A 27,520-nucleotide genomic window follows, 5' to 3' on the forward strand; every position below is an offset into this window, starting at 1 on the left:
AATAAATACATAAACTTAAAAAAAAAAAAAAAAAAAACAAACAAGATGAATCTCAAGTCATCTCTTGTGCAGGAAGCAAGGGAAGTACTCAAAGATGATGGAGTTGGGACTCCTGGCTGGCTCAGTCAGTGGAGCATGCGACTCTTAATGCTGAGGTTGTGAGACTGAGCCTCACATTAGGTGTAGAGGTTACTTTTAAAAATAAAACAAAATCGTAAAAATAAAATAAAAAGATGATGGGGTTATAGCAAAAGGACACAAGAGATACCTTGAAATGGTTCACACTGGCCAAATCTATTGTAAATACATTTAATAAGTAAAAGTTATTGAGTCTTCTCTGCTGTCAGCACAGAGCCCACTTTGGATCCTCTGTCTCCCTCTCTCTCTGCCCCTCCCCTGCTTGCTCACTCACTCTCAAAAACAAATAAACAATTAAAAAATAAATAAAATTCTTTTAAAAAATTCTTTTAAAAAATTCTTTTAAAAAATTGAGTGGCTCAGTCGGTTAAGTGCGACTTCGGCTCAGGTCATGATCTCGTGGTTCATGAGTTCAAGCCCCACGTCGGGCTCTGTGCTGACAGCTGAGAGCCTACAGCCTGCTTCAGATTCTGTGTCTCCCTCTCTCTCTGGCCCTCCCCTGCTCACAGTCTGTCTCTCAATAATAAGTAAATGTTAAAAAAAAATTTTTTTTTTAAATTACTGAGTCTTGAGGCATGTGGGCAGTTTAATCAGTTAAGCGTCCAACTTCAGCTCAGGTCACGATCTCGCAGAATGTGAGTTCAAGCCCTGCATCAGGCTCTCTGCTTTCAGTGAAGAGTTGACTTTGGATCCTCAGTCTCCCTCTCTCTCTGCCTCCCCCACCATGCATGCACACGCGCTCTCTCTCAAATAAACAAACATTTAAAAAAAAGTATTGAGCCTATAGGGTAGAAGAGAATGAGAGCAAAGGAGTAGGGAGAGGAGGAAGAACATTCTTTACAGAATTCCAGTTTTTAAATGCGGAAGAAACGGCAACTAGAAATCTCACCATTCTGCAACTATCAGTGTAATAAATGATGCAAGCAACAGTGGATGCTAAAATGATGAAGTGAAACATAATGGGGAACAGGATATTCGCATGGTGCCAAGGTGGCACCTAGAAGCTTACTTCTAAATTATTACTAAATTATAAAAGAAAAAAATATGCCTTTATTGGAGAGCTGGTGATCACAACCTTCATTTGGTGGTCAAACAATATTAAGAGTAGAATAACCAGGTGTTATGTAGCTTCTGACGTAAAGCAGCATACACAATTATCACTTTGACTTATTCTTGTCAAAATGTTTAACCCAAACCTAATCAAACTTACAGAATTCCAGTGGTCTATGCAACTATGCTACTTTAATATAGTGGAGTAATGACTTAAAAGACATCACCAGAGGAAAAATCATATAAATTCTGAATGTGGAACATTCTGTAAGAAAAATAACATGAATTCGTTAAAATAAAATCAGTGCCACAAGAATTTTTAAAAGATGATGGGACTGTTTAAGACTCAAGAAATATTAACAACTAAAAGATTATGGTTTGAGGGAAAAAGAAAAACTAAAAGCCAATCAGGAGATAGCTGGAGAAAATGAAATACAGGCTAGATATCAGATAATATCAAAGAATTTCTAATTTTTAAAAAGTTCATTAGAGAGAGAACACGCAAGTGCAAGCAGAGAGAGGGAGAGACAATCCCAACCAGGCTCTGCACAGTCAGCGTGCAGAGCAGGCCCTGAATTCACAAACCACAGTATGAGGATCTCAGCTGAAATCGAGAGTTGGATGCTTAAAAGACTGAGCCACCCAGGCAATGCAAAGAATTGCTAATTTTTTCAAGTACTGTAATCATATCACCACAGTTGAATATGAGATTGTCCTTTTTCTTTAAAAATGTATGCCATCTATAACTCCACAACTTTCAAATAAGACAGAAAAAAGTTACACATACATTTATATACGGTAGGGGAGGAGATCATGTATATGCAACTGAGTCAAGATATTAACTGGGAATCAATCTAGACAGAGGATGTGGGTATTCATCATACTGCTTTCACATTTTCTAAATATTTTGACTTTTCATAATAAAAAGTCTAGAGGGAGGAAAATAAAGTAGAATGCTATAAATCAGCAGTTCTCAAAACACGTGCTAGGCATCCACAAAACTCAACCATTTTCACAACAATAAGATGTTATTTGCCTTTTTCACCGTCTAGTCATTCATAAGGACAGTGCGAAAACAATAGTAAACAACAGGTAAAGCTGTTGGAGTCTTAGCATGAATCTAGATAGGGGCTCCAAACTGTAAGCAGTCATATTCTTTACTGCCAGATACTTCATAGTTTAAAAATAAAATGCAGTTTCATATAAGAAAAAGCTTCTCATGAAGGATTCTTTTTTAGAGTTGGGGAGGGGCATAAAGTGAGGGAGAGAGAGAATGCCAAGCAGGCTCCACACTCAGTGCAGAGCCTGATAATGGGCTCAATCTCACAATCCTGAGATCATGACCAGAGCCAAAATCAAGAGTTGGACACTTAATCAACTAAGCCACCCAGGCACCTCTGGATCACCATTCTCTATCTGAAAAACTAATTGACAAACTATGCTTACAGGTCTGTAATACTGACTTGGTATTAGGCACACATTTTCTCAAATATGAACAAAGTGGACCTATCACTGTCAGTCATTCACCCTGAAGTATTTTCTGCCAATGAAAAAATTTCAACTTTTAAGCAACTAAAATTTTAGACCTTTTACCTACCACTATGAAACTGATAGCTTCCCAATACTTAAGACTTCTGATGACTTTGGCAGTGATACTGTGATTTTGATACCATATAACGAGATGTGTCACCATCTGAAAGATCTGCATATAAATCAGTGTAACCAGTATTTTCCAAATGACCAATGGATGATGTTACAAAGTATGTACGTGTAAAAATTCCATTCAAAGTGAAGACAAAAAAAAAAAAAAAAAAAAGTGAAAGACCTACAGATTTCAATGTAACAATATGAAAGGTTCATTGGCATGCTTTTAAATTCCAAACTGCAACTAACCTTTAAGAAACTCCTATTTGTTGAGTCTTGGTATCTTATGGAAGAACAACATTCACAATTACCAGAAAAGGCTATTAAAAATACTTATCTGTGTGAGGCTGGATTTTCTTCATATATTTCAACCAAAACAGCATTAATGAAATATATTGAATGCAGGGGCTATGAGAATCCAGCTGTCTTTCATTAAGCCAAACTTTAAAAAAGATTTGCAAAAAATGTAAAACAATGTTATTTTTCTCACTTTGAGAAAGTAATTTTCATAAAATGTTATACTAACATGTAATGGGTTGTCATTTTAAGTGAATTATTAATATGTATTTTTGAAATGTTTTCACTTATAATTTGATACTGATCTGCACATATAATCAAAAGGTCTTTAAAAAAAAAAGTTCTTTGTGATTCTCAGTAAATTTTTTAAGATTATAAAGTAATCCTGAGACCAAAGAAGTTAATAACTATTGCTCTGGAATTAACACATGCCATGCACAATTTCATACAAACCAAAAGCGGCACCTAAGCATTAATGACTATAGTCTATATATTCCATACAGACTATATTCCACACTGCCCTGGCCCCTGGGCTCTTGCCCCAGAGCAAAGCTCTGAAGTTTTAAGTTTATTGATATTAGCACTGGGGCGCCTGGGTGGCTCAGTTGGTTAAGCGTCCGACTTGGGTTCAGGTCATGATCTTACAGTCTGTGAGTTCAAGCTCCGCGTCGGGCTCTGTGCTAAGAGCTCAGAGCCTGGAGCCTGTTTCCGATTCTGTGTCTCCCTCTCTCTCTGCCCCTCCCCGACTCGTGCTCTGTCTCTTAATGTCTCAAAAATAAAGATAAACATTAAAAAAGATTACAGAAATAACTCGAGTTCAAAAAAAATTAAATTAAAAAAAATTAGCATCAAGCACTTTTTTTTTTCTGGTGAGGGGTTGGTCACATGAAGGGGTACAAAAGTATAGCATAATTACTTTGAAAAGATTCCCAATTAGCTCTTTACAGAGGTAAAAGAATAAAAATAAAATGAGGCCGTAAGACTTGGCTTTACTCATTCTTGAGCTGCTCAAAAGCAGTTCAATCTGCAAAAGATGTTGACAACTTGCAACTTTCAACAACAAAACAAAGAACAAGTTATATAAGGAATTTTTTATTGAACAGGTAAAGTCAAGCAAATTATTCTGAATACCCGTGCTGGACCATATTAAATGACTTACATAATGCATAAGAATGAAGTTGGACACCCCCCCCCACACCCAAAGAATGAAGTTGGACCCTTAACTTACACCATATACAAAAATTAACTCACAATGGATTAAAGACCTAAAACTATAAAATTCTTAGGAGAAAACATAAAGGAAAAGTCATGCATCTGATTTGGCAATGACATTCTGGCAGCAAAAGAAAAAGCAAATTGGGACTTTACTGAAATTAAAAACTTGTGCATCAAAGCACACTATCAAGAGAAGGGACAAGTCACAGAATGAAGGATCTATGTGCAAATTATTTATCTGAGATTAATATCTAGACTACATAAAGAACTATTAACAACAACAACAACAACAAAAACTCAATTCAAACATGCACAAAGGAGCATCTGGGTGGCTCAGTCAGTTAAGCACCCAACTCTTGATTTCAGCTCAGGTCATGATCTCACGGTTCGTGAGTTCTGATGTGTCACTGCAGAGCCTGCTTGGAAGTCTCTTTCCCTCTCTCTCTCTGCCCCTACCCTACATGCTCCCTTTCTCTTCTCTCTCTCTCTCCCTCTCCCTCTCTCTCTCTCTCTCTCTCAGAATAAATAAACTTAAAAAATTTTTTTAATTAAAAAAACTTTAAGGAAAAAAATCAGGGGTGAGAGGCATTAAGGAGGATACTTGCGATGAGCACTGGGTATTATTATATGTAAGTGACGAATCACAAAATTCTATTCCTGAAATTATTACTGCACTGTATGTTAACTAATTTGGATTTAAATTTTAAAAAATGTTAGGGGCTCCTGGGTGCCTCAGTCAGTTAAGCGTCTGACTTCAGCTCAGGTCATTATCTCACACTCCGTGAGTTGGAGCCCCACGTCAGGCTCTGTGCAGACAGCTCAGAGCCTGGAGCCTGCTTCAGATTCTGTGTCTCCCCCTCTCTCTGCTCCTCCCCTGCTCATGCTCTCTCTCTGTCTCAAAAATAAATAAAAAACATTAAAAAATGTTAATGAACAATTTTGTAAGATTAAAAAAAAATCAAACATGCACAAAGGACTTGAAAAGATATTTCTCCAAAAAAGATATACAAATGACCACTCAGTACCACAAAAAGATGCTCAATATCACTAGTCAGGGAAATGCAAATCAAACCATTAGATACCATTTCTCACCTATTAGAATAGCTATTATAAAAAAAAAAAAAGAAAGAAAGAAAAAATAGCTATTATCAGAAAAAAGGGGGGAGCACATGGGTGGCTCAGGTGGTTGGGCATCTGACTCTTGATTTCAGCTCAGGTCTTGATCTCAGGGTGTGAGTTCAAGCCCCGCATTGGGCTCTGCACTGGGCGTGAAGCCTACTTCAAAACAAAATGAAACAACACAACACAACACAACCCAGAAAATAAGTGTTGGTGAAGACATGGAGGAAATGGAACCCTCTGCTGGTAGGAATGTAAAGTGGTTTAGTCAAGGTATAAAACAGTGAGCTAAACACACACCTACTCACTCAAAAATTCTACTCCTGTTTATCCAAAAGTATTGAAAGCAGGGACTCAAAATGGCCAAAAGGTGAAAACAACCCTAGTGTCCACCAACAGATGAATAAACACAATGTGATAAATACGAAATGTTCCTCTAAGAGAAAGAAGACAGGGAAAGAGGGAGAAGGCCATGTGACGGAGACAGACAATGGAGTTATGCAGCACAAGCCAAGAAACACCTGGAGCCACCAGAAGCTGGAAGAGGCAAGGACAAATAGCCCCCTTAGTGTCTTTTAGAAAGCAAGACCCTCCCAACATCTTAATTTTGGATTTCCAGCATGCAGAACTGTGACAGAATAAACGTGTTTTAAGCCAGCCAGTTTATGGCTTAAAACTAATACAAACAGTAACCTTCAATAAATTTATATCACATAATAGAGGAGTTGTACCAGTGGATGGCAGAGTCTGGTCTTCTCTTCAATAAAATATCCTTGAAAAACAACAACAAATGTAGTATATACATACAATGGAATGTTCTTCCACCATAAAAAAGGACTGAAATTCTGATATGTGCTACAATATGGATGGACCCTAACAACATTATGCTTAGTGAAATAAGCCAGACACAGATAGGTAAGAATTGTAAGATTCCACTCATACAAGATAACTAGAATAGGCAAATTCATACAGACAAAAAGTAGAATAGTGTTTACCACAGGCTGGGAGGACAAAGGGGGAGTTATTGTTTAATGGGTAGAGTTTTTGCTATGATGAAATGTTTTGGATATAGATAACGGGATGGTTACAAAACACTGTGAATGTATTTAACGTTACTGAATTGTACATATAATAAAAATTATGCTAAGTATATATTTTACCACACTTTACAAAAATGCTTACAATTTTTTTAAAAATTGACTTACATCCTTTGAACCCAAAATTTGTTAGTAATTTTCAGATTAAAAAATCCAGAACTGAGTCCTCCAATAATATATAAATAATACAAATCACTGATAATGCTTTACTTACCCGTTTGGGACCACTAAAAATCTTTCTGGTGTTTTCTTTTGATTTATCTCCTTGTTTATTTGGGGGCTTCTTCACACTTTCAGGCACACCAGGCAAATCCTCTGTAAAATCCAAGTTTTCTGAAATGGTAATCAAAACTAGCTAGCTTTCCAATATTTCAAATTATCTACCAAACAACCTATGAACATTTGGGGAGTGGCATTTTGCAGGGTAAAAGAATACAGGAATAAAAGCACCATTCAGTTGACAAAATATCCCTAACGATAATAAGTCTCATTTTGCCATTCTCACCCTCTTGCTTGCCGACCCCAACTTTAGAAGAAAATCAGAAACCAAGTTAGTATGTATGTGCTTCAGTTTTATTTTCTGTAAATGGCAAAACCGATTCTTTTCTAAAATAACTGCTGGGTATCTAGGGACACTGACATTGGGCATTCTAGTTTAAATATACACACAGTTATCTACCTTTAACATTTTTCTAGAGCTTAAGTATACTGAATCATGCTGGCCTTCAAAGAATGTCGGCTTGCACCTACAAAAGTCACATAAAAAAAAAAAAAAAGACAGCTATTTTTGGCAAAAGATATAAAATGACCTAGTACAATGTAGCTCAATGATTTGTGGGTCTTCATACAAAAATAACCAAATAATTAGATAAATTCCTAAGCCGTTACATTTCTTCTAGCCTAAACAAAAAAGTAAAATAGGAAGACTTTTCACTATCACTAGCCCAACCATTAAAAATGTTCGCTATTTCATGGGGCACTCGGGTGGCTCAGTCAGGTAAGTATCCGACTTCGGCTCAGGACACGCTCTCAACCGTTTATAAGTTCGAGCCCCGCATTGGCATTGTGCTGGCAGCTCAGAGCCTGGCGTCTGCTTCAGATTCTGTGTACCCCTCTCTCTGCCCCTTCCCTGCTCATGCTCTTTCTCTTCCAAAAATAAACAAACATTAAAAAAATTTTTTTTAAATGTTTGCTATTTCATACATCAGCTGAAGACCCTGGATGTATCAAATGGTCTCTAATTTTTTTTAATTTTTTTTTCAACATTTATTTATTTTTGGGACAGAGAGAGACAGAGTATGAACGGGGGAGGGGCAGAGAGAGAGGGAGACACAGAATCGGAAACAGGCTCCAGGCTCTGAGCCATCAGCCCAGAGCCTGACGCGGGGCTCGAACTCACGGACCGCGAGATCGTGACCTGGCTGAAGTCGGATGCTTAACCGACTGAGCCACCCAGGCGCCCCTCTAATTTTTTAATTTTATTTGGTAGCAATATGAAAGAAGTTTTTGAAAGGGAGCCTGATGATCTCACATTTCAAAGCTTAAAAAGTTACATTACCCCAAAATGTAAATTTCAGCCAGAGATTTTTCAATTGCTGATCAAAATAACTTGCTACCAAAGTTAGAAGAGCTAAGTAAATTGCAGGAAGAAAGGAGCTCAGGTTTTGTGCATGATTACTTATCATCCTCCTGACAAAGCAACCCTAAGCTGTCTGCCCAGTCATCTCATGTGACTAGCAAGGATGCTGCAAACTTCAATTCTCCAGAAGAGATTCAAGACAACACTGGCTGAATTGATAACCCCCTTATTTATTTATTAATTTTTACAGTTAGAGGAGTAAGGAGTGAGCCCTTAGGGACTATTCTTATATGCCTCTAGTTTTGAAGAGTGACTCTAATCTAACAAAACTATTTTTAGGCCAAATAAAGCAAAACAGTAGGTAGTCTCAAGTATGACTTATAATGCACACAAGAATCTTTATGTAAGAATACTATTAGAATTCTAATTCACCATGACACTTCTTATATGACTTAACAGACAAAAACGTTATTTAACAAGTAAAGCGATACAGAGAAACTATGTATTTGGTTAAATATATATAAATATAGCCCCTGGATCCCAGAGGCTTTTGCTTACTCTTCCTCACTCAACAATCAATCCACTTCACTAAGCCCTTGTCAGGTAGTGACTTAATTATAGCGAAGCTAACCTACTTGTGTTGGTCTCTCACAGTAGAAACTATCAACTCCTTGAGAGCCTCCAGTCATTACTGGCTCTACTATCTTAAGAGACAAATTAAATTTTCACTGGTAAGAGTGAATAAATACTTAACTAGCACTTTTCAATTTTATTAAATCAACTCAAGAGGATGATTTTTAAGATTAACATTTACCTTTTAACTTTAAACTTAAGATTTCTTGACAATGTTTTAAAACATTAGTTTAATTTTGAGCCAATTACAAATGCTTTTAATCAATTTTAATTTTCTAATATTTCCCTCATTACAAACCATCTATTATCTATGTAGTTTTAAATGTCCAAAATCTACCAAGTCCCCAACTGCATTTGGATTTTCAAAGTTGAAACATCAAGATGTCTAATATCCCTGTACACACACACACTTTAAAATTCTCAAGTGCTAAAGGCAGAATTAAAACACAAAATTAAAAGACCCAATCTATAAATTGATCCTTACAATGTGGAACTTGATTATGAACATTTAAAACACTGTACCTCTGGATAAGGTACAATCTGTGGTTCTAAATAATACTTCTATTAAAATTAAACATAACAAATTAAAATTAAGTACCTAAGCAGAAACTCAGTAGCTGTTGACTTAAACTTAAAATGCATTTACTTGTAATAATTTTTTTAAGTCTTACCTGCATTATTAGTACTAGACTGACTGTCCTGGGAATTATCACTGTTTTCAGGAGGAGGCTGCAAGGAGGGTGATGGAGCTGTTTTAGTTCTTTTTTTGCTTGTCTTTCTTTCCACTTGACAGTCGTCATCATCATCATCTTCACTTTCACTGAGATCATCAAAGCCAAAATACTTAATTTTGTAATTAGAACTCCCAGAACCTCCTTCATCACCTCCTGTCTCATCATGATCTTCAAAACCAAAAAATTCAAGTTTAACATCCTTTTTGGATTTAGTATTACTAGGTCGAAATCTAGTAGTGGTCTTAGAAGTCGCAATATCTGCCTTTTTTCTTAGACGGCCAGCTTCTCCCAAATCTGCAGGGGTTGATGCAGTGAACTCATCCATGCTACGTTCCATAGTATCCTGTATGGTAACATTACAAACTGACAAGCAAGATGGATGTAAAACAGTGTAATCTCTAGTCCGTCCAACCGTCCCTCTAAAACTGGTCCCAGAACTTACACTGCCTTTCTTTGCCTGATTCAGGCCATCTTTACTTGATTCACTGTTTGCTTTGGCTAAGGCCTGACTGGTGCCGTCCATTAGCTTATCAAAATTTGATGCTCCTTGTGAGGATTTTGCTTTATTCGCCCTACAGTACGTCCTACAGTTGCTTGGCCTAAGAACACTTTGCACGATGTCTTCTTCAATGGCTTCATTTAGATTTTCCAACCGGTTTTTAAAATCTTCATCCTTCATCTCCAAAAGAGGATCACTATCCAAACCTAAAATACAATCTTCTGATCTGATATCTTCAAAATCATTATCCCATTCATACAAACCAGTTCTTACAGATCCCTTGATGGAAGATATTTCTGATGGAGATTCTGACCTTTTTCCAAGTTGGGAGTTCCAAGTATCATTTGTTTCCTTGATTTCATCAGCTTTGTATCCAGAAGCTACTGTTGTTTCTGCATTGGATTTCTTAGTACTGTCTTCAGCATTTTTGTAAATATGGTGACTATTCTTTTCATATTCTTCACTAAAATTCTCCACTTTATCTATAAAAATTAAAAATAAGTCAAGGATAAAAATTTAAGTGACATCAATGTAAAATTTAACAAATAATGATATCTGGCTAAGAGCACAGAATCAGTCTTGAAATAACTGCAATAAGGTTAAACTGTAAAGAAATTAATGAATGTTTACATATTTGACATTTCCCCTTCCACCTTTTAGTATAGAGCTCTTATGCCTTTTAGTGACCTCTCCCTAGTCATTCAAGTCCCTTAAAATTGTTATCCTTAATTCAAGAGATTTCGATAGCGCTAAGCAACTAGATCAATTCAGAATTAAAGGACTCAGCAAACCTTCTTGGAGATTATTATGGGTTTTTCAAATAAAAATGCTTAAACTAAAATTTATTTAGTAGAATCTAAACAGTGTAACACAATAAATGAAAACATTCCAGCAGTTTATTTCTCCGGTGTAGGGCTGCCCATAAGGTATGCCAGCTCTGTCTAGAAACCCATCTCAGGGTCAGGTTTCTTTCTCTAATTCTGTTTCCATTCTTTCTCCTAACCCTAAAAGCCATATAACTTCAAAGATTTTTTTTCTTAACAGCTGCTCTGGTGCCTAAGTGACTACAGTGGCTATCTATGCATATCCGCAAGTAGTAAATCTTACAGTTACTATTCATTTTGTACTTGGGCAATTCATTTTTACTATCTTTAATTTCTATCATCATAAACATTTTTTGTTAGCCTTTCTAAAAACAAGATGAAAATATGACTCAAACTGGTATTATGATTAATTCTCCCAGAACTTAGCAGTAGAAAAACAACGGCAAAATGTTTATGCCAAACTTATTGTTTATACTTAAAAAGTGCACTTACATTTAAGAAAAGCCAAATTACAGATCCCAATTAACAAACCATCAAATATAGGCAAAGGGATGATTACATGAATTCAATGCACAATTTTTAATACTACCCAATGGCTTTAAATCTAATTTAACTTGTTAGATTAATATTTACTTACCTTTAGAAGGGACCTAATACCTGTTTTATTCTTAGATATTTTCCAGCAGAAAGCAAGGAACTACAGTTTTCATAATCTCAGAAGTACCAATCACTAAGCCTAAGATACTGAAAAGTTGAAAATTAAAAGGTGACTCTGACATCTGAGTCAAGCAAAGTCAAGTCTAAATCAAACCAGAAGAAATACCACCACAGCTTTTACTAACAAGTGGAAAGAGTAGGGGTAGCTGAGTCTGGAGACTTACGTTGCCCTGGTTAAACGAGCTCTTCAGAGCTCAGGCAAGATCCCTAACTTCAGGAGTTTTCCTGAGGGCTTCAATTTCCTCATCTGTTCAGAAGGGAAGTCACTGACCTAGGCTACTTTACAGCCTTACCGAAGGAATTATTTCCTAATGACTACATTATGGGAGTGCTTAGTATGTTTAGCTTCACAAAGGTCTGTGAGATGTCATTAAATGTATTATCACATCACTTTTGCCACTGCATAGCATTCTACCATCTTAATGCCAAATTTTATGTAGGCTGTTTCTAATTGTTTTATGTAATAAATATCTTTCTGACTAAAAAGCAAAGAACAGCATTTACATGAACAATAAATGTCAGTATCCCTATTTGTAAAAACTACTACTTCGGGAAGCACCTGGGTGGCTCAGTCAGTTAAGCATACGACTTTGGCTCAGGTCATGATCTCACAGTTTCTAAGTTCAAGTCCCACATCAGGCTCTGTACTGACAGCACAGAACCTGCTTCCGAGCCTCTGTCTCCCTCTCTCTCTCTGCCCCTCCCTCCCCCAAAATAAACAAACATTAAAACAAATAAAATAAAACAAATTAAAAAAGAAAGAAAGAAAGAAAACTACTACTTCAGGGCACCTGGGTGGTTCAGTCAGTTAAGGTTAAGCATCCAACTTCGGCTCAGGTCATGATCTCGAGTTTGAGCCCTATGTTGGTCTCTGTGCTGACAGCTCAGAGCCTGGAACCTGCTTCTGTGTCTCCCTCTCTCTCTGCCCCTCCTCTGCTCATGCTCTGTCTCTCTCTCTCTCAAAAATAATCAAAACATTAAAAATTAAAAAAGAAACTACTTCAAGTTTCACTTTTATTACTCCCATTTCTCCTAAAATCAGAGAAAATACATGTTGTCATGTTGTGTTACTATTCTTATAAATAAGCCATCTTTCCTATGTCTAACTTTGTTGTGTGCTTATTATATAAATCTACTTTAAGTACAAAGTAATAAAGAGCCCTACAGAAAATATTCTCATTAAAAGTTGTAACTAAAAGTTACATTAGCAAGTATAATCAACTCATCTATTCAATTGTATAGCAAAAACAACCCTACAGATGAATTATTAAAATACATTACCTATTTTTAAATTTCTAAACATACATTACCAACAGAGTTCTGCATAATAAATGCTGTCCAAGTTCTCCACAAGAGTATTCTAATATATAAAATAAACACCTTCCCTTCATCATTTACCTCTGCAACAAGTATTTACAACTATATCTTTAGAAGAGAGAGCAAGGCTATCTGATCCTAAAATGCAGAACAATTACTTTCAACTGCTTTCCTCCCTCAAATATCCCAGCTTCTCTGTCACATAAACTCATTTGGTATCTTAACACATCAAGTGTTAAAAAAAAAAAAAAAAAAAAAAAGTAAATAAATATCAGTTATTTTCTTCCAGAGAAGCTATGCATTACTCTGTTTTAATCTAAATTGACTATATAAACAGAAACATGTTCCTAGCTAAGACAGGTTTAGGAGTTCAATGAACGTGTGCCAATTCTGCCACTTTCTGGCTAAAACGAGGCCTTAAGAAGTTCAGGCTATTTCTTCAGCAAAAAATTAACAAAATATTTCTGAAGGGCAGGTTGAACAGATAAGTATATTTTACAGGTTATACAACATCACATAGATGCAAATTAACATAGCTATTACCACTCTGCCATAATACAGGACGTATTTTTAATAATCTTTTAGCAAGATTTTTCTTAGTGGGCTCTAACCTGTAAGTTCATCAATTCTCCTTTATGCGCCCTGTGTCTACCAGCTTCATGCAAGGAATCCAAAACTACATTCTAAGTCCTACTGTTCCTCAAGCTAAGTGTGAAGACTGGATGTATAGAAAGTTCTTAATTTAAAACTTAGCCCAGCACTATCGGCTATCAGATACTTAATAAATGTCTCTTAACATCACTTGATTTTAACATTTTCTTATTTAAGTAATCTCAACACCCACCATGGGGCTCGAACTCACAAACCCAAGATCAAAAGTTGTACAGTCTTCTGACTGAGCCAGCCAGGTGCCCCAACATCACTAGATTCTAGCATCACTAGTTACTCAATCTTTAGTACGTTAGCTAACATATAAAGGAGGGAATTTATCGTAATGAAGGAAACACATGACAAGCATGATGTTAAACAACACAGCTAAGCCAGTAACTAGATGTGCAAAAGTTTGGCAAGCTGTATTATCTCTCTAGGCCTCATACTGCCTATCTAAAACACAGAAAGCAATGGCACATAAAAGATTAATTAAATGCCCACTATTCCCTTGAGGATTCTTAATTTTGAAAGGAAATGGATGATTCCCTTAGCAACAGAAACACAAACATTATCAGTCCTTAAAATACTAGGAGTATACATAGTTTTGTAAAGAAAAATAAATAGGTGGGGTAACAAGTCTTCTGTGAATGAAGGATACTCCTTGAAGTATTTAAAAAATTGGTAAGTTTGATCAGAGATTTATGAATGGGTTTCACAGTTTCTTCACATTTTGTGAAACTGTATGAAAATGTGCACACATTTCTCAGGGAGAGTATGCATAGTTTCAGCAAATTTTCAAACTAAAAAATATTTTTACTGGCTTAAAAGAGAGAAGGAGCAAAATATATGCAGGACATCAGTATATATTGATTGTGGAATTTCAAATCTCTATGGGAAAGATGGATTATTCAATAAAGGTACTGGAATATCTGAGGGAAATAAAGTTGGATTTTTACCTCAAGTATTAAAATATATCCTGGATTAATCAAAGACTTACATACAGAAAATGAAACTATACATATATTATAAAAGAGAATTTTAAAAAATACATTACACTGGAATGGGGAAATTCTCAGATACAAAGCCTATAATCCATATTAATTTACACAAAATCTAAAATTTCAGCATGTTAAAGTTAAAAGAAACAAAATGTGAAAAACCTAACTGCAACTACCAAAAAAGAGGTAAATTTCCTTCACTTAACAAGAGTTCTTACCTATCCAGATGCATTAGAGACGTACATATGGGGGTAAATGCAAAGTTTTTAGAATACAGGAGTGTATCTTTAGGACCTCAGGTGGGTTAAGTTTTTTTAAACCAGATACAAAAAGCACTAACCATAAAGGAAAAGAAAGAAATTTCACCAAAATTAAATCTGTCCATAAAACAATACTATTTAAGAACTACCAAACTAGAGTGGATGGTATTGAGACTACATAAAGAATGCATATAACGAATAAAAAGATGCCTAATTAAAACATGATCAAGAGACTTGACAACTCACTCAAAAAGAAAGGATATTCAATAAACATATAAAATACATTAAAAGATGCCTAATTCATTAGCAAATTAAAACCATAATAAGATACCACAACACAACCATCAAAAGAGCTAAAATTCACAATATCAAGTATTGTGGGGAAGGTAAAGCAGCTTCATTCAACTGGTGGTAGAGGAAACTGAACTTTGGCATTATCTATAAAAACTAAACAGAACACTTATGACACAACAATTTCATTTCAAAGTACTTACCAAATAGATACTCGTGCAAACATACACCAAAAGATGTATTCAGCTGAACCATATGAAATCTCCATTTTAAAAATAATCAACTAATAGCAATTCCACATGGTTCAGCATAACAGAACTATGCCCATAGCAACATCATTCTAAAACAATGAGATCTAAATATTCATTAACAGGACAGTCAATAAAGTGGTCTGCTCATACAAAGAAATTCTACAGAGTAGTAAAAACCAAACTACATTTCTAGGGCAACTGGGTGGCTCAGTTAGTTAACCCTCTGACTCTTGTCATGATCTCAGGGTTTGTGAGATCGAGCCCTGCATCAGGCTCTGTGCTGACAACACAGAGCCTGCATGGGATTCTCTCTCTCTCTCTCTCTCTCTCTCTCTCTCTCTCTCTCTCTCTGCCCCTCCCCAGCTTGTGCACACAAGCTCTCTCTCAAAATAAATGTTTTCAAAAATGTACATGTCAAATAGACTTACCCTTGAAGCAAGCAGTTTTATTTATACGCATTTACTCTAAAATGAGTATGAAATTAACATAAGTAACAAGGAAACTCACAACTTTGTTTCCTGGTTTTTGCTTTCATACACAATATGAACACCTACCAATAAAGAACAACTTAAAGTATCATACAGCCACATATCTAAATACTATGTAGCTATTTAGAAAGAATGAGGCAGATAGATCTGTGTTATGTAGAGATAAGGTCATTGTTAAGGATGGGATGAGGGACAAGACTTTCCTATCGAATTGCCTACAGTCTGAGAATAGTCTGTTCATATGCTTAAAACATAATAAAAACTGCCAAAGATACATATTAAGTACCTTAAAGAGTAACAATGGTATTGCAGTTACCTTTTTTGGAATCCTTATCTTTTAAAGAATTCTATCTATGTATGAAATACAATACTGGAATTTGCTTCAAAATAAGGGAGACTTCAAAAAGGAGAGTAAATAGGAGCACACGAGTGGCTCAGCGGTTAAGCATCCAACTTTGGCTCAAGTCATGGTCTTTGGTTCATGAGTTCGAGTCCCTCATTAGGCTCTGCTGACAACTCAGAGGCTGGAGCCTGCTTCAGATTCTGTGTCTCCCTCTCTCTTTGGCCCTCCCCTCCTGGCACTCTGTCTCTCTCAAAAATAAATAAACATTAAAAAAAAAAAAAAGAGTATATAAGAATAAAAATGAAACAAGACTGACCATGAATTAACGTTTACTGAAGCTAGATACATACAGATATACACATGTGTGTAACTGTATGCTAGTATGTATATACATACTAGCAACATATATACTTCTTTCACCCTTGTAAGAAAGCGAATATATTTCCTTTCACTTTCACCAAAGCCATCAACACAGATGAGGAAAAACAGGCCCAGCGAGGCTCATGACATGAACAGTTACCAATTAAACAAATGGCCAAAACACCCCATAAAAAGATCCACCCTGAGTTCTATTACATTTTACTACCTTTGGTAGCAGCTAAAAATTGAAATACTAAAGCAGATAAACCATCATAATCCACATTAATAGAAGAGATCCAGATAAAGAAGTTAAACATCTAATGTTTTGGACAAATGTGTATCACATGATTTGCTGAAGGTTAAATTTAAACAAAACCTTTGACTTTTGACAAAGACGACTGTACAGATAAAGAGGCTTTGGAGACGATTACTGACTAAATACAGGTGAGGTAACTAGAAAAGTTAATTTGGGCAGTAAGGGGTACCTCCATCATATGCAAGCTGCCTTTAAATATCAGAGTGGTTGTCATGAGAAGAGGGAACAAACGTATTCAATGCGTAAAAATCATTCAATTCACTGAAACTATAAGGACTAATGAGCAAAAATACTGAAGATCAATTAGAACTGTCCAACAAAGGAATACCTAGGGAAGAAGAGAGTGTACTCCCTTGCCATAAAAGAAGTATTTGATAAAATGGGACTTGATTAAAATCAGTTAACTTCTGCTCTGCAGAAGACACTGTTAAAACAATGCAAAGACAAGCCACAGACTCAAGAGAAAACGTCTGCAATAAATATACTTGATAAAAGACCTTTATATAAAATATATAAAGAACTCTTAAAGTTCAATGAGAAAATAAGCAATCCAACTAAAAATGAGCAAAAAAATGTGAACAGGTATCCGCCAAGAAACTATACTGACATCAAATAAGCACATGAAAAATGCTCATCATTAGTCATTAGGGAAATGCAAAAAGCTAGTAATTTCCTTAATATATTAAAAATTCTTGGGTGCCTGAGTGGCTCTCAGTTGGTTAAGTGCCTGACTCTTGATTTCAGCCCAGGTCATGATGCATGACCTCGGTTCATGAGTTCAAGCCCCACATTGGGCCCTGCTTGGGATTCTCTCTCCCCTCTCTCTCTGCCTCCACCACGCTCATGCGCTCTCTCTCAAAGTAAACTTAAAATTTTTTCTTTAATTAAAATAAATTCGTACACATTAGTAAGCCCAACATCTCACACAAACACAAAAAAGCTGGAGACATAGACAATTTATAGAAAAAGAAACAGAAATGAGTAACTTATGAAAAGATACTTTATTTCATACACAATTAAAAATCAAAGTACAAAAAAGGGGCACATGGGTGGTTCAGTCAGTTGACCATCTGACTTCAGCTCAGGTCATGATCTCCCAGTTCATGAGTTCCAGCCCCACACTGGGCTCTCTGTCAGGTTGTCAGTGCAGAGCCCGCCTCTGGATTCTCTGTCCCCTCTGCCCCCCCCCCCCGCCCCACTCCTTCCCTGCCTGCAGTCCCCCCCAATATACACACACACACACACACACACACACACACACACACACACAAATAATCAAAGTACAAAAAGAATCAAAGTACAGGGGTGCCTGACTGGCTCAGTCAGTGGAGCATACAACTCAATCTCAGGGTTGTGAGTTCGAACCCCACATTGGATGTATGGATTACTTAAAAATAAAAAATAATAAATTTTTAAAAATCAAAAACTAAAAAAGTACCCAATGTTATATGTTCATTATTTCTCAATAAAGCTGATGGGGGGGGGGGGGGACAAAATAAAACCAGGCTGAACTATACCTATACTTACTTAGCCCTCAGTATGTGCCTAGTACTGTTATAAATACTTTCTGCATCTTAATTCATTTGATTTCACAGTAACCTTTTGAGGTAGGTACTACTACCAGTTCATATGCTTTTATCACAATTTCAACACCCAGAAAGCTCTGAAAACTAAATTTTTTCATAATACATTCTGAAGCAAAACCTGACCTCACCTAAGTGAGGCTATTTAGAGTATCCTACTTAGAAATGTATTTTCTTTTTCTGAACAAACACTGATTAGAATGCTGCCTCAGACTCTGATGGGGTATTGATGTAAAATATACACACTTTCTGTTTGCCAAATTAATCCTGAATTCCAAAACAAATCTGGTCCCAAAGACTTCAGATAAAGAAATGTGAACCTGCATCCCATTCTGCAGATAAAGGATAACAGACATAAGTTACTGTCTGACAGTCACACAGTTATTAAGTGGTATTTGAAAAATAAAGCAACTTAAAGGGGCGCCTGGGTGGCACAGTCGGTTAAGCGTCTGACTTCAGCCAGGCCACGATCTCGCGGTCCGTGAGTTCGAGCCCCGCGTCGGGCTCTGGGCTGATGGCTCGGAGCCTGGAGCCTGTTTCCGATTCTGTGTCTCCCTCTCTCTCTGCCCCTCCCCCGTTCATGCTCTGTCTCTCTCTGTCCCAAAAAATAAATAAACGTTGAAAAAAAAAATTAAAAAAAAAAAAAAAAAAGCAACTTAAAAAGAAAACAAAAATACCGGAAGCAACCCAAAAGTCTCACATCAACAGAAACCATTTAAGGAATTTATAGCACATACAGAAATGGACATGACCATGCAGCAGCATTTTAAATTAAAAAGCGGGGGGGGGGGGGGGGGGGGGGGGCACCTGGGTGGCTCAGTTGGTTAAGCATCCGACTTGGTTTCCGCTCAGGTCATGGTCCTGTGGTTTGCATGTTCAAGCCCCACATCAGTCTCTGCAGTAAGTGTGGAGCCTGCTTGGGATTCTCTCTCTCTCTCCTCTCTGTACCTAGCCCCTGCATGTGTGTATGGTTTCTCTCCCTCAAAATAAATAAACTTAAAAAAATAAAATAAAAAGGGAGGGAGGCCAGAAAGAACATTTTTATATACTGCCATAGAATTATCCCCAAAATATATTAAGAGAAAGAGCAAGGTACAAAATGGCATGTTAACATTTGTGAATTTAAATACACACACCCATAACTACTTTTATTGATTCTATGTGCACAGTATTTGTCAGAAGGATTGAAACAAAAAATAAATGGTCACTCCAGGGAGAACTGGGGTGACTGGGGAAAAGGGCTGGGAACTTTTCAACCATTACCATGCACAAATAAATTTTGATTTGAAATTTTTAAAAAGATGTACAAATTCTAAAATGAAAAAATTAAACTCTCCAAATAAATGGCATTCATTCAGCTAGGCAAAAAGCCCAAAGTTTTATAGAAGGATAAGGCAAAAAAAAAAAAAAAAAGGCGCCACACATCTACTTGGAAATTTGACAACATCAACTGAAAATCTGAATGTATACACCCTGGGGCACCTGGGTAGCTCAGTCAGTTGAATGTCTGACTTCAGCACAGGTCATGATCTCACAGTTCATGGGTTCAAGCCCCACGCTGGGCTTTGTGCTGACAGTGCAGAGCCTGCTTCAGATTCTGTCTCCCTCTCTCTCTGCCCCTCACCAATTCATGGTCTCTTTCAAAAATAAACATTAAAAAAATTTCTTTTAATGTATACAACATCTTCTACCACTATACTGAGACATTATGCTCAAAAACACAAGTAGGGAGATGTTCAATATAGCAATTATTTGTAATAGCAAAGAACTAGAAATAGTCAAAGTGTCCCTAACAGGCTAATTTTTAAAGTATAGTACACTCACACAATGGAAAACATGGAACTGCTACAAAAGAACAAGTAAATCTGTAAGTATTGATAAGTGCACATCTGAGAGATTTTCCCTTAAGTGTTCTGCAAGGCACAATACACTATATATAGAGAGTGTGTATACACGTACACACTCTCTCTCCATATATATGTGTATATATACGTATAATATGTATACATGTATTTATATATATATGTATCATGCTCCCATTTGTGTGTGCCTACATGTTTAAGAAACATTGATTCATATGCTAAGCATACTGAAGATTGTGAAACGCTATATAAAAAATTGTCAACAGCATTTGCTTCTGTGGAAGGGAATGTATTTTTTTCACCATCAGTCAATAAAAATATGTGGCTATTTATCAGAGGTATCTAAAAAGCCAAAGGAAAAATGGCACATCTTCAGTGGATCAATTTTACTTAAAGATTTGAATGGTAAAAGGCATTAAAAAAAAAGCGCTTTAACTGGTAATTTAAGACATCTTTACATTTTGGGAAGGGAAACAACCAAAAATGAACTACTGGGGCACCTCATCAAAATAAAAAGCTTCTGCACAACAAAGGGAACAATCAGCAAAACTAAAAGGCAACCAACAGAATGGGATAAGGTATTTGCAAATGACATATCAGATAAAGGGTTAGTATACAAAATCTATAGAAAAAATCAAACTCAATATCCAAAAAACAATTCAGTGAAGACATGGGCAAAAGACATGAATAGACACTTCTCCAAAGACATGGCCAACCAACACATGAAAAAACGCTCAACATCACTCATCATCAGGGAAATACAAATTAAAACCACAATGAGATACCACTTCACACCAGTCAGAATGGCTAAAATAAACAACACAGGCAACAACAGATGTTGGTGAGGATGCAGAGAAAGATCTCTTTTGCACTGCTGGTGGAAACACAAACTGGTGCAGCCACTCTGGAAAACAGTATAGAGATCCCTCAAAAAATTAAAAATAGAACTACCCTACGACCCAGCAATTACACTACTAGGTATTTATCCAAGGAATATAGGTGTGCTGTTTCAAAGGAGCACATGCACCCCAATGTTCATAGCAGCTGACAATAGCCAAAGTATGGAAAGAGCCCAAACATCCATCAACGGATGAACGGATAAAGAAGATATGGTATATATCTACAATGGAGTATTACTCAACAACCAAAAAGAATGAAATCTTGCCATTTGCAACTACGTGGATGGAACTAGAGGGTATCATACTAAGCGAAATTAGCCAGTCAGAGAAAGACAAGTATCATATGACTTCACTCATATGAGGAATTTAAGATACAAAACAGATGAACATAAGGGAAGGGAAGCAGAAGTAATATTAAAACAAGGAGGGGGGCAAAACATAAGAGACTCTTAAATACAGAGAACTGAGGCTTGCTGGAGGGGTTACGGGTGGGGAATGGGCTAAATGGGTAAGGGGCACTGGGGAGGACACTTGTTGGGATGAGCACTGGGTGTCGTACATAGGGGATGAATCACTGGAATCTACTCCTGAAATCATTATAGCACTATATGCTAACTTGGATGTAAATTAAAAAATAAATAAATAAATTTAAAAATAATAAAAATAGTTTTTAAAAAAACAAGAAAAAGACATCTTTATATATTATAAAGTATACCAAAACACCAAAGTTACATGTAATTTAAAAGATAAAGCCATAAAAAAAAAAAGATAAAACAGTAAATATCAAACAGCTTTCAAAAGTGCTACTCAGCTGGGCCCACTACACAGATAGTCCAAATCACAGAGCAGTACTGGTCAATTTAACCTTCCCACATGCCCCATCAACATTACCTATGGAAAGCCTTAACTATGACAACCTACCAGCAAGTAAGGAGCTTGTTCACTCCAGTGGCTTTTTTTTTTTTTTTAATGTTTGTTTATTTTTCAGAGAGACGGAGACAGAGCTCCAGCGGGGGAGCAACAGAGAAAGACAGACAGAGAGGGGGAGAGAGAGGGGGAGAGAGAGGGGGAGAGAGAGGGGGAGAGAGAGGGGGAGAGGGAATCTGAATCAGGCTCCAGGCTCTGCGCTGTCAGCACAGAGTCTGACTGCGGAAATCAAACCCACAAGCAGTGAGATCATGACCTGGGCTGAAGTCTGACGCTTAACTGACTGAGCCAACCAGATGCCCCTGCTCCCATGGCTCCTGCTCAAGATGCCCATCTCTGCCTACCTACCAGGAGACAGGAAACATACCCCAGTCACTCCTCGACCAGTGCACCTACCTTCCAAGTGGCAATTAACTCTTCAAATTAATACAGAGACACCCAGAACTACGCTAAAACCTTTCAAAACATATATAGGCACAATTGAGGTTTAAAGATATTCATTTCTGGGGCGCCTGGGTAGGTCAGTTGGTTGAGCATCCAACTTCAGCTCAGGTCATGATCTTGATATTCATGGGTTCAAGCCCCAAATCCAGCTCTCTGCTGACAGCATAAGCCTGCTTTGGATCCTCTGTTCCCCTCTGCCACTTCCCCACCCTTCCCGTGCACGCACACACACACAAATACACACACACACACACACACACACACACACACACACCCTCTCTCTCTCTCAAAAATAAACGTTTAAAAAAAAAAAAGAAAGAAAATTCATTTCTAAATCCTCAATTCCACATGTTCCACATGTACTCCGGTCCAAAATCTGAAGTGCCAACCCACCTGGGATTTAATCATTCTCCCACATTATAAATAATGGCATATTGCTCACCCATTCCTAATCTTACTGTGATATATTGCTCCAATTCTGGCATAACCTATAAAAAAATAATATGATAGATTACCGGTTTCTGTGCTTACTACGTGAGTAACTCTAATGTATGGGTAACATCCTTTGCATGTCAGGCAGTTTCCAATTATTGCTTTCAAATAGAAACTGCTGTAACAACTCTTCCCCTTACTTTTGTCACTATGCTTTCTCAATATTTACATGTATTAAGAAACAAGAATAGATTGATACCAAAGCTTTTTATTATCTAAGCAATGATATTCATACACATGCACTAATTGGAAAAAGTCCTGCCCATCAAGATGTACATTTCCAATAAATTCCAAAATTTCAATAAATTTTTCCTTTAAAATGTATAGTATTCATAGTTGACCAACCATGCACTAATAACTGTGCTCATAACAATCTAGAAGAATTTTTAAATTTAAACATATATACATATTCCTGTACAAAGAATTATGAAAAGGATGAATTATTAAATAAACATAAATACGTGCATTAGGATAAAATTCTGAAGGCAAGTGGAATAGAAATACAAGCATCCGACTCCTGATTTCAGCTCAGGTCATGATCTCAGGGTTCATGGGATCAAGCCCCGCGTCAGGCTCTATGCTGACAGTATGGAGCCTACTTAGGATTCTCTCTCCCTCTGTTCCCCTCGCCAGCCCCTGCCACGTGGATGCTCTCTCAAAATAAGTAAATAAAGTTAAAAAAAAATACAATTTCAAAAAGATAAAGGGGCACTGTAAATCTTCTGGCTGTGAAAGAACTTGTTTGTTTTTTAATATTTGAAAGTGAACAGCAAATAATTACATTTCCAAGTAAGAAGGTGATTATGATAAAAGACAGGAGAGCAGTCATTCTGGGGGTGAAGGAAGGGACAGAGGGAAGAGATTCTACAGTGGCTGCCAAAATTCTATTTCTTAATGTGGGTGGTGGTTATAAGCATGTTGCTCTTATAAATAATTCATTAAACCAAACAGGTATTTCTATACATTGTATTGTATGGTTTTCTGTACCTGTGTTTTTATAATAAAATGGTCAAAAAAATCACAGATACTTAAATGTTTTATTTTAAAACATCAATATTCATAGGAAATTCTTTTTTTTTTTTTACAGGAAATTATATCTTTTGCAAGCATTTAAATTTGAGATCAATATTTTCATAACCTAGGTACTTACCCAAGAGAAATGAGGAAATATGTCTAACAAAAATCTAAACGTGAATGTTTATGGCAGCTTCATTCATAATTGCCCAAAACTGAAAACAATCCAAATGTCCTTCAACTAAAGAAAGAATTTGGGCATATATAGAATGGAGTATTACTCAGCAATTAAAAAGGAATGAACTACTGTTACGTGGAATACTCTTAAAAGCATTATGCTAAATGAAAGAAGCCAGACTGATTAGACTACATACTACATGATCCCAGATGTATGACATTTTGGAAAAGATAAAAACTACAGGGACAGAAAAGAGATCAGTGGATGCCAGGGGTTGGAGGTGAGACAAGAGACTGACCAAAAAGGTGCATGAAGGAACTTTTGAGATAACAGAAATATTCTATATCTTGATAGTAATTAATTATACACATTTTCATAGAACTATATGGGTTTGTTTTTAAAATACTACACCAGGTATATTCCACTTGTCCTTCCAGATCCACTCACCATCCTAATCTCAGCCCCAGGAGGCTGATCTATATCAAAAAGTTTCCTTCCTTCTTCCACTGGGTTTTACCCATTAGGAGCCCCAGCAGGATGAATGGAGGAACTTTAGGTTCAGGTATACCACCCTGCCCCACCCCCCCACCTCTCCACCCCCATCCCCCCTCCCTCCCACCAGCACTTTCCTTATTAGGCCTCTCTACAAAAGGATACTGCTCCCTTAAGGTGGCTTCCTCTATACAGCTCAGATAATCCCCCTGTCCCTGTGAAAATGGGTGATAATAGCTTCACTGCTTGCTAACCAAGGCTAGGGCACCTTGTGATTTCCTTAACATTTTCCCCACAACTTTGTAAATAGTCCCTTTATAAATACACTTTCTTGGTATTAGCCTAATTGGGGCATGCCGCCTATTTCCAGCTGGGATCTTGACTGATAAGACTCAAACTTAAAAAAATATATAGGGGATATAAGAAGCAGGGACAGTTTTCAAACACTTTTCGGACAATGAGTGAATGAACAAAGAAGGTTTGAAAACTGCCATCAGAGGGGCGCCTGGGTGGCGCAGTCGGTTGAGAGTCCGACTTCAGCCAGGTCACGATCTCGCGGTCCATGAGTTCGAGCCCCGTGTCGGGCTCTGGGCTGATGGCTCAGAGCCTGGAGCCTGTTTCCGATTCTGTGTCTCCCTCTCTCTGCCCCTCCCCCATTCATGCTCTGTCTCTCTCTGTCCCAAAAATAAATAAACGTTGAAAAAAAAATAAAAAAAATAAAAAAAAAAAGAAAACTGCCATCAGAAAATTTGGTTCAAAAGACACCATGCTTCTCATCTGTTTCTCTGGGTCATGATCCAAAATGTAAACTCATCTTGTCATCTACCTTCTCCCAAACACTTTAATACTCAAAACGTATCCGTACTTCTTTCCAATCTCAAAATCCAACAACCAACTGCCATCACCACCCAAACCCTTAAGTCTAAATCACGCAGGACTCAGTGATCAGCACACTCACATATACCTGGGGGTTCATTCCCTCTACCACTTCCGGGCCCTAGCTGAACCCTGACTACATACATATGCCTCTTACCCTGCAGCCCCTTTCAGTATGAGAGTAGGATGCTTTGGGGTCACTAGTATGCTGACTCTCCAGAGACTTTTTATAAAACTATTCCTACTCCACCCTCTTATAAAAGCCCATCCTTTTGAGGCTTGTGTCACTTAGCTAGTTACCCTCTAATCTTCCCCAAACTCGTCATTTAACAACCTCTTATTCTTCATTTAAGGGTTTTACATAGGATTTATAACCTATCCCTCATGCCAGTCTTGCTAGCATCCTGAATTCCATCAAATCCCAATCCCCTGACCTCACAGTTCTTTAAGCTTCTCCCAAAGACAGTCTTCTACATTCCGCTCAGCCACCAGTTCTCAGTTTCACCCATGAGTTCTAGTTGTCATGTCCTAGAAGGCTTCACCTCTTAAATATTAAAATCTAGTAACTCACTTCTCAATCACAACCTACCAACTATCCAACCTGTTCCAGTAACCCCATTCCTGACTTTTATTTAACAAGACTCTCAGGGGGCGCCTGGGTGGCTCAGTTGGTTGAGTGGCCGACTTCAGCTCAGGTCATGATCTCACGGTCCATGAGTTCGAGCCCTGCGTCAGGCTCTGTGCTGGCAGCTGGGAGCCTGGAGCCTGCTTTGGATTCTGTGCCTCCCTGTCTCTCTGCTCCTCCCCTGCTTGTGCTCTGTCTCTCTCAAAAATAAATAAATGTTGAAAAGAATTAAAAAAAAAAAAAAATAAGACTCAGTATACTGACCTCTCTTCTTTCCTTTCTCCTATCCACCAGCCTTGTCCAACTCCTAAACGTTTTAAATTTCACAATCATTTCACTCACTCTGGACAATACCCTAAATTCTTTCTTCTCTACCTGTTCACACCACATCTTGTCAGACAAAAATGACAATCCAGGATAGTTCTAATTTTCCTATCTAATATTCTACGTTCTGTGCAGGTTCTGGCTAACAGGGCCTACTAAAGCAGCGGGGGGGGGGGGGGGGGGGGGGGGGCGGGGGGGGGCGTGTTTGCACTCACAATGAGGTGACCGTAAGTTTTTAATGATACAGACTTCACTAAGGCTTCATTGACGTCCAGAAATTCTCTCTATACAGCTCCTGCTTCCATTTTCTGCAACACCTGTTTGAACCCTTTATCCCTCCACTCTAGCCCCCACATTTCCTTGCCCTTATCTTCCTTTCAGGGATAATCTCTTCTATCATTTCATGGGGGAAAATAATGTCTTCATCCATAAAACCACTCTATCTTCCATCCTTTCACTAAGCTCACATTCTCATCCATCTTTCCTCCTACCCAGGAAACATGGTTCCCTTCTTCCAAGACCAATCTCCCCACCTTGTGCTTTGAATCCTATGCTCTAAGGCTCTACTTTGCAATCAAACCTTCCAGAAACCCTCATCACCTCATAACTTTTCAGAACCTCTCTTCTCCCCTTCAAATATCTTTAATAAGTTGTGTACACTTGCTACTCCCATACCCTGTGTAGTCACTATTCAGACTGTTCCAACCCAAGCTGCACACTCCAATGCCAATTCTGCAGTCCTCATTCTTGTTGACTTTGCAAGTAGCATTCCAATTCAGTTGATCCTTCATGAACACCTTTCTACTGGCTTCTATAAAATACCACTGGCTCAATTTTCCTACTGGTGCTCTAGCTGCCTCTATTCAATTTTCTAGTTTTTTTTTTCTTCTTCTCTCCATCAATTAAGTATAACAAGTTCTTCATAGTTCAGTGCTTTCTCCTCTTACATTCTCCTTAATGACTTCATCTAATCCTAGAATTTC

General features: G+C 37.4%; 1 protein-coding gene across 2 annotated transcripts in view; it reads right to left on the bottom strand.

Annotated features, from left to right (window-relative positions):
* Window positions 1–27,520, bottom strand: part of WAPL (WAPL cohesin release factor) — a 94,094-nt gene that overhangs the window by 54,492 nt on the left and 12,082 nt on the right. The window contains exons 3-4 of one of the 2 annotated variants that reach the window (XM_003994133.6): window positions 9,444–10,487; window positions 6,775–6,875 (exon numbers count right to left, since the gene is read on the bottom strand). In XM_003994133.6, coding sequence (XP_003994182.1) covers window positions 6,775–6,875; window positions 9,444–10,487 — 1,145 coding nt within the window. Of the gene's footprint in view, window positions 1–6,774; window positions 6,894–9,443; window positions 10,488–27,520 lie in introns of both variants that reach the window. The other variant, XM_003994132.6, reaches the window with a different exon arrangement.

This window comes from Felis catus, chromosome D2 (genome assembly GCF_018350175.1).
Source record: "Felis catus isolate Fca126 chromosome D2, F.catus_Fca126_mat1.0, whole genome shotgun sequence".
Lineage (NCBI taxonomy): Eukaryota > Metazoa > Chordata > Mammalia > Carnivora > Felidae > Felis > Felis catus.